The sequence below is a fragment of the Sorex fumeus genome, unplaced genomic scaffold, assembly GCF_029834395.1.
Source record: "Sorex fumeus unplaced genomic scaffold, SorFum_2.1 ptg000051l, whole genome shotgun sequence".
Taxonomy (NCBI): domain Eukaryota; kingdom Metazoa; phylum Chordata; class Mammalia; order Eulipotyphla; family Soricidae; genus Sorex; species Sorex fumeus.
This window is the reverse complement of record NW_026606108.1, coordinates 23,105,197-23,120,368: the sequence shown is the minus strand read 5'-3', so window position 1 is coordinate 23,120,368 and position 15,172 is coordinate 23,105,197. Positions and strand designations below refer to the sequence as shown.

Sequence of the window (15,172 nt, the reverse complement as noted above, 5' to 3'; positions counted from 1 at the left end):
ATGTATATATATGTATATATACTTATATATAACTTGTAAAACTTAATATATATGTATACATATAACTTGTAGCACTTAAATTTTCTTTTAATGGGGAGACTAGTTGAACAGACATTTCTGCAAAGAAGGCATATAGATGACTAACAGCTAAAGGTAAGGTAAAGGCCCTCCCATTGTTCATCGATTTGCTCGAGTGGGCCCAGTAACATCTCCACTGGAGTCTTTGTTGTTACTGTGTTTGGCACGTCATGGGGAGCTTGCCAGGCTCTGCCGTGCGGGCGAGATACTCTCGGTAGCTTGCTGGGCTCTCCGAGAGGGGCGGAGGAATCGAACTCGGGTTGGCCATGTTGGCTGCGTGCAAGGCAAATGTCCTACCACTGTGCTATCGCTGCAGACCAATGAGGACTAACAGCTATATGAAAAAATGCTTTTCATCACTTATCACAGAAATGCAAATAAAAACAATGAGACGCCACCTGACATCAGTGAGATTGGTACATATCAAAATGAACTGGAACAACTAGTGCTGGCAGTTGGAAAGGAAACAAGGTAATCCTCATTGGTTTCACCTCTATGGAAAAACAGTATGGAGACTTCTTAAAAAAAATAAGAATTGAGCACCCAAATGATGTAGTAATTCCACTTCTTGGAATCTTCCCCAAGAGCCCAAAACTGATATTAAAACAAGCAAACAAACAAAACCTACTGGGCCCCTGCCTATGTTCCATTATTGTTTCAATAAATATTGTGAATATTTACAATATTCACAGCAGTATTCACAATAGCCAACATCAAAATACAACCCAAGTGTCCCAAAACAGATAAGAGCATATAAAGAAACTGTGGTATGTATAAACAATTATAGGAATACTATGCAGTTATAGGAAAAGAGGGAGTTCTTACAATTAGCCACTCCAAGGTTAGAACCAAACAGTATAATGCTGCGTGAAATCAGGCCAGATACACAATGATCTCTCTCATATAAGGAATATAAAAAAAAAATAGCAGTGGCCAATGGCAACAGACCCTGAGAGTGACCTATAGAACTGTCTAAGGGTGAAGGGCAGTGGCAGGGTACCTTGGGACACAGATGGCCAGATGCAGGTACCCTGGTGGGTAGGTAGGTTTGGTGTTGGAACATTGTATGCCTGAGAACATTTTCTATCATTACTGTATATTATTAACAATAGTGTAATTTCTGTACCTAAATAATTAAAAAAAATTTACGGCGTTTCATTCCCTGGAAGTCCTAATTCAAAAAGTGTTGAATTTAGGAAGAATACTTTCCTGTTATAAAATGCATACACATTCAGTGTGAAACAGCTGGAAAATCAGAAAACTACGAAGAAAACAAAGCTGCATCATTCCATCACTATAGCTGCTATTAATGTTGTGGTGCATCTGTTTCCAATATGCCTTTAGAGATCTAATGTTTACAGCCGAGAGCTCAGGATTTTGGCGTGCTTCGTGCAATACGAGTTTCCTCCTCGTGAAAGAGTGAGCGAGCACTCACCGACGTCACAGAATCATCTTCCGAAATATTACTCTTAAAGTCTTTTTAAAAAGTAAATAAAAAATTCTGATTTCCTACTTGAGTCATCTCACTGCGGGGTTACGCATCACGGTGGTGAGGGGGGTAGGGGGGATAAGTCTAGGGGAGTGCGAGGTTCCGAGAGAGGTCCGGGACCTGACTTAGGTTCTGCAGGAATGCTGCACCGTGCGTGGCGGAGGTACAGACCGGCCCCACTTGGTCCCAGACGCGCAAGCGGCCCGGCGACTAGGAGCCAAGTGAGTGACTCCTCTTGGCCTCCAGCTCTCTCCACGTTTACGTTCCGGGCGGTGGCCGTGCGCCCCCGCGCCCTCCCCCCCCGCCCACCCGAGTTCCTACGGAGCCCGGAGGAGGAGCGCGTCCCGGGTTCCGGCCCGAGCTGGGCCGCCCGCCGCACCCCCGCCCCGCCGGAGCCCGAGCGCGCAGGCGCCGCAGCCGCAGTCCGGCTGCCGTCCGGGAGCCCGCGGGCGCGCCCGAGCCCCAATGCCAGCGCTGCCGCCGCCTCGCACCATGGGCCCGCGGCCCCGGCTGCTGGTCCCGCTGCTGCTGCTTCTGCTGCTGCTGCTCGTGGGCGTCGGCGCGCTCGGGCCCTCTGCGAGCGCCCCGGGCGTGCGCAAGCGAGGCCCCTCGGTGACGGCCAAGGTGACCGAGCAGTGGGCCGGGGGTGCTTGGGGGGACCAGGGCTTCTGGTGTTAGGAGCGAAGGGCCGGGAGCTGCCCGGGACGCCAGGGGCGGGAGGCGGCCCCGGGGCGAGGCTGCCCAAGCGGGCTGGAAGTGTGGGGGAAGCACCCCTAAGAATCGGGGGCGGGGAGCGCTGCGCTCAGCCCCTTACCCGGCTTGCCGCTGTTTGCACTTGAAGTATCCGGGTCGGCGTGGGCCCCCCTTTATCCCCCATCACTCCCCCAGCCTGGGATCGTGAGACGCTCCCGGAGGCGGCGGGCCCTTTCCCCCGGGAGGAGCCGTCAGCGCACTTCCTTCCGCGTGGCGGCCTAGGAGCGGGGCCAGGAAGAACGCGAGGAGCGGAGGGGCACCGGGACTTGCCGCGGGGCAGCGCCCGGAGCCCGGGGTGCGGCAGGGCGGATGCCAGGCGGCCCGGTGGAGCGCCAAGGTGCAGCCCAGACTCGGGGTTCGCGCTGGCCCGGAGCGCGCGTGCCCCCTTCAGCTTTACAGCCTCGAGAGGCAGAGGTGCTCCTCAAGGGCTAGGGGGCGGGGAGAGGGGCACCGCCGAGCCCGGGATGGTGCCAGCGCCGAGCCCGTGACACCAGTTTCTAAGAGAAGTCTGCCTTTTGGTCCCCGTTGGGGATGGAATTCAGCATGTCGTGGGTTGAGCCTTTCCAATCGGTTCAGTTCTTTCTGTGGCCAGTGTCTCTCTCGAGTTGGAAGATTACTGGAGTCTGCGGGCGGGGGCGGGGGGGTGACATAGGGATGGATGGGGGCGATGGTTTGGTGCCCGGAGCCGCGGTAATCAGGCCTTGGAATCTGAAAGGTGCGGGGCACCTTAATAATCAGCCTAGAGTCTGCCTGTGGAAATGAATACTGTTGCACCAGAAATGATACTGTTGCTCGAGGAAAAAAACTCCAGCCTCTATCACAGGCTCCGTTCAAGTGTTGGGGGCCTGGGGGTTGGGTGGGAGCACAGTGGGGTAGGGGTGAGTGGGTCCATCTCTCCTGTAGCCCAAGTGTGTAGAGGAAGGTCAGGCCATGCGGGTTGGAGGTGCAGATTCCTGCAGGCAGCTATATCAGTGGGGCATGTGTCATTTGGGGAGATGGTTTGCCCAGGCCACGGGGCCAAAAGGGGCTCTCAAGGGTGGAGATGGGCTAGGATGGTCTTGCAATCTGCAGTGTTTTTAAGGTCTCTTGGAATAGTCATAAATATAAAATTCTGAAAGGAAGGAATTAGGTATAGATTGAATGGCATTAAAGATCTCCCAGAGGATTAAAATAACAATCCCATCAACCAGCCAGGCAAAGACAGTCTGCATGTAAAAATCCCTGAGGAGGACCAAGGGCCAGCCTGAGAGGAGGCTCAAGAGGGAAGCCACGTGGGGTTCGGGTGAGTGGGGGGTGGGAGCCATTATTGGCCTTTTATCAGTGGAGAGTGGTCCGGGGCCAGCCTGGGGCTTGTGGAGACCCTTAAGTCACCTCTGGTCATTGGGGGAATGATTCAGGGTGCGTGGTGGTGACTTGAGTGAGGATAATAGCTGGAAGTGGGGACAGTGGAAGGCCCTGATGTGGATATTGGAGGTGGAACTAACAGCACTTGCAGGTTTAGACAAGAGGTCGGGAAAGGGGACAGGATCACTGTACGAGACCTGAACAGCTCGCTGGACAGGGAGTTCAGGTAAAACGATCTTGTTTCTGGGTGCCGGTGCTCTGCCATATTTAGGAGAGGTTATACCTGGAAAGCTATTAGACACCTCCTCCCTCCCCCCCAACCCCCCAATACACAGGCCCTCTCAGAGCCATAGCTTTGCAGAGTGAGCTGGGTTGGGAGCCTGCAGGAAAGCGAGAGGCAGGACATCATCTGAACCCTGGTCTTAGGGGCTGTCACTGAGGGAGAGGGTTTCTGTTTCCAAACTGATGTTTAAAACGTTTTTGGAGCTTTGCTGAGAGCAACTCAAGCTCAGTGCTCAGGGGTTGCTCCCAGCACTGCTCAGAGGACCATACAGTCAAACCCAGGCCTCCTGCCTGCAATCCTGTGTAGTAGGTTTTTCAGCCATTTGCCTACCATCGGGTTTCCTTTATTTTATGGGGGTTGAGAAGAGAGTGCTGCGAGAGGCATGGGGTGCCAGGGATGGAACTCAGGGTATCACATATGTAAGGCCTGTCCTCTGCCACTTGAGCTATTATCTCCCCTGATCCCATACAGCCCATTTTAACACCACCACCAAAATATCTCATTATGGTGACAGACTGAACTCTGCTGAGTTACTTTTTCAAACTAAACCTACAGGAAAATGAAGCCATTAGAAATGATTTCAGAGTGTGGGCAGGTCAGCTAATTGGTCTGCACTCTGGGGGATGGTCCTCAGCAGACTCTACTTCTGATTTCACTGATGCAAAAGGAGCCTTTAAGTAAGAGGTGTGGTGGGGACACTTACAGATCTGTGTCAGGGCCCAAACCTTGTCCACAAATCCTTGCTCAGCTTCCTACCCAGGAACCCCTGTTTCCTCTGCTCCAATCCCTTCACCCCCTACCCCTCACCCTGGCTCATAGGTGCCAAATTCCTGGCAGAGCACATTGTGGAGTGCAAAGAATCCCTAGAACCCACTGAACTCAGAGCTGGTGGCCACCACTAGAGTGGCCAACAGGTCACCCACTGTCAAGGTTCACCTCACATGCTCTGGAAAGGAGAATGCCACCAGCCTGTCAGATGTACCCAGAGACCTCTCCCACTCCTGCTGCCCACAGTGAGATGTTTCCCCCTTCGGCCCACCTCTGCTCCACCAGTGTAGCTACACCTGCATGCCCCGAACATCCGAGCATCCTGTTCTTGCTCTCCTGTCATCCTCGTCTTCCTGCCAGACCTGGATCTTTTTCCACTCTTGGGAACTGGCCGTGGGCAGAAAGGCTGCCTTGTGGCCATTCATGCTGTCTCTATGCATCGACCTTGTTTTCTGGCCTGGACCTCTGCCAGGCAGGGCTGGTGGCCAGTCTGGTCCCAGAGTAGGGCTGCCTGTCCCCACACCTTCTCCGGGTGCCTTCTCTGTGTCATTGACATGTCTGGGGGGGGGGGGAGAGGGGGGTAGCGCTAGGCAATGCCACAGGTTGTCTGGGGCTCTGGTTATTTTTTTACTTGTCCTGACTGGATTGAAGTACTTTGGGCGAGGGACATTCTCTGGGCCTATGTGCCACCTTGCTCTGGGATTTCAAAGAGTGAGGTTTGGGTCCCATCTAGCTGTGTGCAGGGAACCAGGCTGTGGCAGGAACTGCACCCAGGCCTTCCAGGCAACAACGTTTGTTCTCCAGACCACTGAGCTCTCTCTCCAGCCCAGCAGTAGGGTGTTTGCCTTGCACACAGCCAACATGGCCGACCCGAGTTCGATTCCTCCGCCCCTCTTGGAGAGCCTGGCAAGCTACCGAGAGTATCTCGCCTGCACAGCAGAGTCTGGCAAGCTTCCCATGACGTATTCGATATGCCAAACACAGTAACAACAAAGTCTCCAATGGAGACGTTACTGGGCCCGCTCGAGCAAATTGATGAACAACGGGAGGGCCTTTACCTTTATTTTTTAATTAAGGTTTTTTTTTTTTTTTCAAATCAAGGAGGCCCAGGTTCCATCCCTGGCATCACATGGTCCTTCTGGATATGCCCCCAAACCAATTCTCCACCCCCCAAAATAGATTGTTGATCACTGTTGACTAAGATTTGATGCTACAGTTTCCATGAAAGAGGGGAACTGCCGTATTTTCTTCCTCTTCTTTGTGGTGCTGACAGAAGGAGGGGGTGGAGCCCAAGGTCCCATACCTACAGAGCCTGTGCTAGACCACTGAGCTATGTTTCTGGCGCCTTGACTCATGAATGAAACTGAAAGACATTACAGGGAGGGAGGGAGGGAGGGGGGGGAGAGACAGAGAGAGAGTGAGAGAGAATGTGTGTTATCATGTTCCTACAAGCATCAGACTGTAAAAAAATCAGCTCTGAGGAAAAGCTGTGGTGGACAGACATGCACCCTCGACTATTTCCTGCTGTTCCCCCACTGTACTCTTTCTGCTTTCAAAGTGTCTGCAGGTGGCCCTCTCCTCTCTGAGTCTGGAGTGGCTTTTCTAGGGTTTCCTCTGGTCTTTCTGTAAGATGATGATGTCTCTCCCCATACTTTCCAGGGGGCTGCATCTTTATTGCAAGGATTCCAGGCGCTTGGTCATGGCTATGGAGAAAGCACCTTTCCTTGCCGCCCTGCTTCCAGACACAGAGCCAGGGGACCCCCAGGAAAGCTCTCTTTGGGGTGCTGCCTCCTCCCCAGCGTCTTGTCCTTTAGGCCGCCCATCAAGTTCTGCTCCATAAACAATAATACAATTTTTGCTGCTTTGGTCATGTAAAAATGGGAAAATGCCACCCGGAACACTAAATATCACATCATCCAGTGACAGACGGGTTGATGTATTGGCAGCAGCTCTTGTCTTGAGCTTGAGTTTGACAGTCTTTACTTCGTGATTTTTCTAAACTGTAAGACGTCTTTTTTCCTTGACAACCCTTCTTCTATATTTTAAAGCCATCTCATGAATGTCTCTCTCTCTCTCTCTCTCTCTCTCTTTTTTACCCATTCAAACAGTAAATTGGTTCATATAATCTAAACTCACTAATAGATGGCCCTTCGACTCCGTGGCCTTTTCAAAAGTGTTCTGCCTTGGGAGCCCCTTAACGCAGTGATTTGTGAAGCAAAATGTATTTAATTTCATTTTAGATGAAACAGAAAGGGAGAGGGAGGCGGGGGAAATGTCCAAGAGAACTCGTAAAGATTAGAGGTGACGCCCACGCTTGCCTGGATATATTTTCTCTCTGCTGCTTAAAAATGCTGCAGTGGAGGAAAAACAGGCCCCACAGTGTGGCTCAGGGAGCCAGGGCATGGGAAGGGGAAGCAGTCCTGTCGGGCTATGCTGGGCCTGGGTCCCAGGACTGCCGACACCTCTGACTGCTCCCTGGGGATCAGCAGTGTGGAAAGTTTCCCCAAAAAGGCATTGGAAAAGCTGTCCTGTTGCCCACCTTGCTCCCTTATGGACATCTCCAGTCTAGGTTTTCTCTGCTCTAGACAAACAGGTTTCCACACAGATCTTCCTTCCAGAAGCTGGGAAACAAATTGGCCACGGACTTGGGGTGCCTGGGAGGGGAGAATCCTGGAAGGCTTCCCTGGCCATTTCGGAAGTGACTGAGTCCATCTTTTGTTCTGGGGCATAGTGGGGACTCCAGATGAAACTTGCTCTTGGGTCTTAACTCTCAGCAGTACTCGTCATGTGATGCTCCTTGGGCCCAGCAGTGCTGCGAGTTGTCAGGTCTACACTGGTGGTGCTTTGGGGGACCGAAGGCCAGACTTGGGGACCAGAAGCCAAACATGTCTGGCAGGCCTGCAATCCAGCACTTCACACTCGCTCCCTGTCTTCTGAGTCCGTGCTTAGACTTAGCTCAGTGCCTGAACCTTCGGTGGTACCCAAATGTGTGTGGGTCAGTGGACTGTGTGTGAGTGAAACATGCCCGCAGAATGGGGTTGGAGCCCCTTTCTTTTACTCTCTGTCCAACCATGAAATCCTGGTCTGCCCAGGTGCTGAAATGCTCAGATTTTCATTTTCACCTCCCTTGGATGTGTGGTGTCATGTTCCCTTTTCAAGTTCTAAACTTTCATTCTACTTTCAAACCACACCTAGGTCTTCTTTGATGTGAGGATTGGAGACAAAGATGTTGGCAGAATTGTGATTGGTCTCTTTGGAAAAGTGGTGCCCAAGACTGTGGAAAATTTTGTTGCCCTGGCCACAGGAGAGGTATGCTCCATTTGCTTTTCTCCTCAAGAAGATCTACAGCCAAAGTCAGATTCTTTTCTATTTAAGCCAGGGGTGGGAAACATCTGTGGGCTGTGGGCTGTAGAACGCCCAAGAAATCCTGGGGTCTGTCCCTGTCACATGACAGGACAGACATGGATGATTCTCATCAGCCATTTGAGGTCTATCTGCCTGTACCCTATGGCCCACGGATGATATTCTACACATCCAAACAGCTCTTGGCAGAAAATGGGACCTTGCCATTGCATGGCAGAAGGGAGGTTTCTGGGAAAATACGTATTAAATCAATTGGCTGAATAAACCTGTAATATCTTCAGGTTTTTTTTTATAGCCTTTGCCCATAAAATCTGGATTCATCAGGCTCTCAGGATCCTTACACTTCTAAGGAAGCTTTCTGAGAGAAAACTATCTTGCTTGCTTTCTCAGTTATTGAATAGGTTCCTCCCATAGTTTATTTGTTAACTTAATTTTTGATTGCTGTTTCTTGGTCACACCCACCAACTGGCCCCCTGGCACCGTGTAATCCCATCAACGGCCAAGATTCAGAGACTATAAAAACCAGCTCCCAGAACCGCGTGTCCGCATTAGCAGCCGCACAACATCCTATTATGACATCTTATTATCTCATTCCTACTTTGGACAAACTGGCAGGCTACCGAATGTAGCCTACCCACACGGCAGAGTCTGGCAAAGTCCCTGTAGCGTACCCAATATGCCAAATACCAGTAACAGTGATGGGTCTCATTCTCCTAAAGAGCCTTGAATATAATCTCAGGGCTAGGATGGAGGAGACGTTACTGGGGCCTGCTCGAGGCAATCGACGAATAACAGGATGATTTGTGATTTGTGTTTCTCAGTAAACCATTCAGGAACTGAGCAGAGTCCTAGAGTTTCTGTAGCTTCCTCATTTTGTTATTTCTGGAGAAATACTGGGGTTTATCTTTCAGGAGGGGTTATGTATACTTGTGTATTCAGCCACCATAATCTCTTTAGAAAGGGTATGGATATAAAGGAAGCACATTTCATCGTGTCATCAAAGACTTCATGATTCAAGGCGGAGATTTCACCAGCGGGGATGGCACTGGTGGTAATGTAGTCTTTTTGTCTTTTCCCTTCCCTGCTTACCTGACTAAAAGTAGAGATGAAGCCCATCTTTCCACCCTAATTGTTGGACACCATGATTTTAGGAACAGAGTCGTAAAATCCCAGTTGTAGCACTGGGTGTGCCCTACTGCCCTCATCCCCAAACCTCAGTGTGCCCTGACATCACTGCACTGAGAATTCCAGCTAGCTATAGGAAAGATTATGGTATTAAGGACTGGAGAGATGATTCTGTGGGCCATGCACTGGCTTTTCATGTAGCTTATCCATTTTTGATCCCTGGAATTACAGAACGCTTCCAGGGGTCACTCCTGAGTACAGAGCCAGAAATAGCCCCTGAGCACCTCGGGGTGTGGATCCAAGCCCTTTCCCTCAAAATACCACTGCTTTCGAGGCAGAAGTTTCACCAGTTGTGGACCAGCTTGGACCCTGACTAAAGGTGACTTGACACAACAGCCAAGCAGGTGGCTGAGCCACAGTCCCTCTGGCTTGATGAACTCCTCCTGCACTCCAGTTCCTTCTTTTTTCAGAGTCAAACTATTGACCCCCCCCCCCCAAGGTTAGGGTTGTGCCCTAGGTGTGAGGCCAGTGGGATTGCCATCATGCATGATGTGTTGTATTTAAGGTTTCTGGCCATGGGTGTGTTCTAGTCCCTAGGCCCTGCTTCTCCTTCCCTAGATAAAGCCCTGTTCTCCTTCCCTTCCTGATGCAGGGTTTCTAGACCACTGCCCCTAAAATCTTATGTTTCTTCTGTTAGAATTCACATAGTCACAGGATACTTGTTGATTGCCCCTCCTATTTTTCCTCCACCTGTCTCACCAGGAATAAGCATTTATGGGGAGACATTCCCTGATGAGAACTTCAAGCTGAAGCACTATGGCATCGGGTGGGTGAGCATGGCTAATGCAGGGCCTGACACCAATGGCTCCCAGTTCTTTATCACCTTGACCAAGCCCACCTGGCTGGATGGCAAACACGTCGTCTTTGGGAAAGTGATCGATGGAATGGTAACTTGCTCTCTCATTTTGTTCTCATTGAAAGCTTTCTGTGCATGACGATAGCTCTTCAGAGGTTGATTTTAATCTTAGTCTGGGCCTCATGATGGACAAGCAACCCTTCAGAAGTGAACAGATTCAGCTTGGCATTTTAATGGGCAGAAGCCGGGACCCAACAGGGACAAGTTGAGGATTTAATTTCTCTTGATATAAATGCTCATAATATAAATCTTCTGACATAAATGAAAAAGTACTCAGTGTGACCCAGCAAAGCCAAGGTCCAGTGTCTGTATCCAGTGGAACAGTGTCCTGCTTCATCAAGGAGGGCAGTCCCAGTGTGTGCCACTACATGGTAAGCCTGGAGCAAGTTTTGTCCAGTAAGATAAGCCAGTCACAAAAAGACAGGGTGATTCCCCTGAGAAAGACATCTTAAGCAGGTAAACAGGAACAAAACAGAGTGTTCACTAGGGACTGTGGGACTGTTGGTAGGAGAAGACAGGGTCCAGTGGGCACAGGATTTCAGTTCTGCAAGATTGAAATGTTTTAGAGATTAGCTACACAGCCTTATGAATACAGGAAATGTTCTCTCGAAGGTGCTGAGAAAGATGGCAAGTCATGTTGGTTACTTGTACTTGGTTCCCTGGAACTACAGAACACTTCCATAATCAAGTTCATAACCAAGTACAAGTAAAACCTTGTTCATAACCAAGTACAAGTAAAATCTTTTTTTTCACAAAAAAAAAAGCAAAACAAAAACAAAAGGAATCCCAGACCAGACACAAGTCACTTTCAAAGACCTGTAGAATAGAAACAATATCTCCAAAGAGCACTCAAATGAATATACTGCTATGATTCAAATATTATCAAAATATTATCAAAAATTATCAAAGATTATCAAAGAACGCATATGGGCATCCCTTGACTATGCCCGCAGTCTAGAGATCCAACTCAGGACACATATGCTAGGTGCACGCTCTCCCACATAAGCTCTCTTCCCATCTCCTCCCCAAAATATCTATCTAAAACCCTCACTCAGTCCCCTCCTCAGCTACTGTCTGCAGTGACTCTCTCACCTCCTAAGTCGGCAACTATGGCGCTGACCCACCTCACCAGCTCAGGCCCATCCTTGACTCTTCTCTCTGACATCCAGTTCCATTTTGTTCAGATTTCTTTCATGCTTGTCATTTTTGCCTCCCTCCTGAATCCTGCAGTCAGCCCCACCAAAGGTAGGGGTCTGAGCTAGCTGTCTCAGAAACTCCTTTCTGAGCCCAGAATATGCTCAAACACAGCTATCGCATTCTACCTGGGCCTTCGCAGGTGGGAGCAGAGAGAAATAGGGCAACGCATCACTAGAGCCAGCACTTAACGTGAAGTCACAGTATAGAACATGTCTACATTCTCATGAGCACACAATTATCCAGCACTGAATCTATTCTTAAGTAATAATGAGTGCCAGCATGCTTCAAGTCTCCTAGTGAACTCTGATTGTGCCACGAGCTTAGCAACAAGCATGTGTGTGTTAAACATGTCTGGGATTCCTCCCTCCAGTCCCACTGGGCCTATTCAGATTCTACTTACCATAAATTTAGACTCGTTCATTCTTTGAGTAGTTTTGAATACAGAATTATGGTAAGCCATAGAAAAACATTGAGAAAAAGTTTAAGGGTTCCTTTTTCTGGTGTGACTTCCCTTATACCCATTAGTATGCATAGTGGGAGGCTGCTCCTTCACTTAGAAGTACAATTCTTAATATCCTACAGTCACTCCTTAGAGAAACTCATGAACACTTGAGGGGAAAACAGGCAGGTGTGTGTGTTTCAGACGATTTGAAGCACTATGCAGAATCTCTTGAATTCTATTCCTTGATCTCTCCAGAGACCATTTGGGCACTTTTGTTACTACTGAAATTTCTGGATCCCATTTCAGATGTACAGATGTATAGAATCAGAACTCTCCGAAGTGGACCCACAAATAAACATTTCAGAACTGCTGGTAAAATGTGCTCAACGTAGAGATGTTTCCATTTTAACCCTTGTGTGAGCCTTTCTAAAATGAAAGTGTCATGTCATTCAGATATATAGCTACTGATCTAGGTACTGTGTGTACACTCAAACACACTACTTAGAAACACACGTGATTACTGGAAGAATATCGTATTTTATTGATATTAGTTCAAGTTGGCCAGAAATTGGATTAATGGGGTCCATGTCCAATGCACTCAGGCAGTTGCTATTTTTGTCTTAGCTATCTTTGGAGAAGTCACCAGAAACTAATTCCTTAGTCCTTCAGCATGATTCCCACATACAAGGCTTTCAGGGTTCCCAGAAAAGGGCCTTCCAGCAGCACTGTGGATTGAGGGTCCACAATCAGGCTCAGCCTGCAGATGAAGAGCTTGGGTCAGCTTTCAAATGGTCAGACTCACCACCACATCCACCTTTAAGTCTGTTTTCTAGCCCATTTCATTAAGACCTACTACCTACGGGTGGGGCAGAAAATCAGCTCCAACTCTGTGGATTCTTAGGCTGGGATGTATTAAGTGAATGTCAACACTTTTTTTCACTTTTTTTTTTCTTTTTGGGTCACACCGGGCGATGCACAGGGGTTATTCCTGGCTCTGCACTCAGGAATTACTCCTGGTGGTGCTTGGGGGACCATATAGGATGCTAGGAATCGAACCCAGGTCGGCCACACTCAAGGCAGATGCTCTACCCACTATTCTATTACTCCAGCCCCAACACTTTTCACTCGTTATTAGGTACTTGGAAAACTACTTGAATTCTTTTATGCATAAAACACTGATCAAGTATGAGGAAATATATATGCACATGTTGACTAGCAAGGAACTGGGGAAAATTTCATGCTGCCATATATAAATTTCTGGAATATTCCCCAGCTTGCCTGCATAGTGTTTTTATTCAGAAGGAAAAGGCACTCACCTACTTATCCTAGGGTTTTGGAAATTACCTTCAGAAGTGACTACAGGTGGAACTTTTCTCTCCCCAGACAGTGGTCCACTCCATAGAACTTCAGGCAACCGATGGGCACGACCGTCCACTCACTGACTGCACCATCGTCAACAGTGGCAAGATCGACGTGAAGACACCCTTTGTGGTTGAGATCCCTGAGTGAGGACACTGGAGCACCAGATGGCACTCAGGCCAGGGCACGTGCATGGGACGACCCTTCTGAGCTGCTTTGTTTTAACTTTCTCCTCTGCTCCAGCTCAGATCACAGGAAAGTTCTCAGCATCAGTGGCTCAAGGTTTAGTCTGCCTCATTTCTGGGTAAATCACTTCAGGTTTAGGGATGTGGAACTTACAAGACATTTTCCTTCCCTGCAATGGTGCTATTTTTATAGTGTGTATAACCAGTCAACTCTCTTTTCTCTGGGGCACACACTCTTTGTTCTCTGTATGCACAATTCTCCCTAAGCTGAGCAATGCCAGAGGTTCTGTAAGGAGGGAGACATGCAGATTACTACGGTACTCAACTTCTTTGGGCAAAAGGAGATTTGATTAGGACATAACCTGATGTCAAAGGAATCTTAACCTGATAATCAAAGGTGCTTTGGTGTTCCTGATAATAAATACTTTTTATTCAAATCAACTCCTTTAGCAGGACTGCTGTATTCCTTTTCTGTTAAAGCACCAAAGTAATCTCTGTGCTCTACTGATAACAGATTAGATAAGTGTCAGTAAGTCAAAAGAGCATCACACCCTGATAGCTCGGGATGGGATGGGACAGAAATCACGCCCATCCCATCTCAAATATTTGAGCAGAGAAAGTTCCACAGAGCCCATTTCCCACAAAGAGGAATGTTTTGTTTTCTTCACTTATACCTTTGGTACCTTTGGGATGGAGGTTCAGTCTAAATTCACATAAGATGAGTAGAAGGGGGACCTTGTGGTACCCAAAAGGGCTGAGCTCTGGGCTTATGGATCAAGTTGGAGATGGTCCCCCTTTCTTCTCCAGGACGCTGTGATCCATGATCTCCATATGAAACACTCTCCCTTCTGAGCTCTCTTGAGGCTTCCTTGGCAGGAGGAGAAAGGCTCACCCAGCGCTGGCTTCTGCCCTCACAACTCTCGTGGAGAGGAAAGCATCCATTTCTCTCTGACAAAAATGTGTTTAAGGTCTCAAAAGTGCCTGATTCCAGATGGCTTGAAGGGCAGCTATATGAGCTTCAACTGTTTGGTGGTGTTTGGGGCAAAGGTGAGAAAGGTGCCAGTGCTGTCAAAAGAAGCTCCATATCTACCGGAGAGGCTGGAAGGGCAGGAGTATGGAGAAGGGAGTGGAATGGCATTCTGTGGAATGGCATTCTGGCTCTCTGAGCGTGGAGGGGTAAGGAGGCCCATATGGGCCTGTCTGGCCAAGGAAAGAAGTTCAAGGCCCTAAGGTGAGCATAAATGGGTCCTGGGTCAGGAAAGAAAGATGGGAGCCAGAGAAGTGAGGGCATTTGTACCCAGCAAGCACCTGACTTTGGTTTTGGTTCCAGCACCCAATGATGCCTAAAACATAGCTGGTGCAGACTTGGAGGCCTCCTACACCTCAGGGGAGGCCCAAGATATCCCTAGTACCAGATCCCAGGCAGCATCAAACCCTCAGGCCTCCGCCTGGTTGGCTAAGAACCACTGGTTGGGCACCTGATGTGTGGAGCACTGCTTGGGAGTCCCCCTCTGCAAAAATAAAAATAAAAGCAGGCCAGTAGAATGTGCAGAGAGGCCAGGGAGGGGAGGCTGAGAGGGACCACATCAAGTCCTGAAGCCAGAGCTAAGGGCTCTGGTCTCAGACCCACCAGGAGGACTTGCTTCAAGTTGGGGACAGGCAGGACACACTCTGCCTTTAAGAAAGAGGACTGCAGTCTTTCTATGTCTGTCCCTCTCTTTCTGACTCATTTCACTTAGCATGATACTTTCCATGTAGAACCACTTGTTTATAAATTCCATGGCTTCGTCCTTTCTAACAGTTGCATAATATTCCATTGTGTAGATGTACCAAAGTTTCTTTAACCAGTCATCTATTCTTGGGCACTCGT

General features: G+C 49.0%; 1 protein-coding gene across 1 annotated transcript; it reads left to right on the top strand.

Annotated features, from left to right (window-relative positions):
• The first annotated feature begins 2,003 nt into the window (after positions 1 to 2,003).
• On the top strand, positions 2,004 to 13,743 carry PPIC (peptidylprolyl isomerase C). Its single transcript, XM_056124539.1, has 5 exons — positions 2,004 to 2,191; positions 7,911 to 8,024; positions 9,036 to 9,129; positions 9,966 to 10,150; positions 13,142 to 13,743. The coding sequence occupies exons 1-5, from the start codon at positions 2,033 to 2,035 to the stop codon at positions 13,265 to 13,267; spliced, it is 678 nt and encodes a 225-aa protein (XP_055980514.1). The 5' UTR covers positions 2,004 to 2,032; the 3' UTR covers positions 13,268 to 13,743.
• Positions 13,744 to 15,172: the final 1,429 nt, after the last annotated feature.

Bases quoted from the DNA above. Each gene is read 5' to 3' on its own strand.
- PPIC (XM_056124539.1), top strand. From the start codon at position 2,033: ATGCCAGCGCTGCCGCCGCCTCGCACCATGGGCCCGCGGCCCCGGCTG. The intron at 2,192-7,910 runs GTGACCGAGCAG...AACCACACCTAG, and splicing joins GCCCCTCGGTGACGGCCAAG to GTCTTCTTTGATGTGAGGAT. The intron at 9,130-9,965 runs GTAATGTAGTCT...CTGTCTCACCAG, and splicing joins CAGCGGGGATGGCACTGGTG to GAATAAGCATTTATGGGGAG.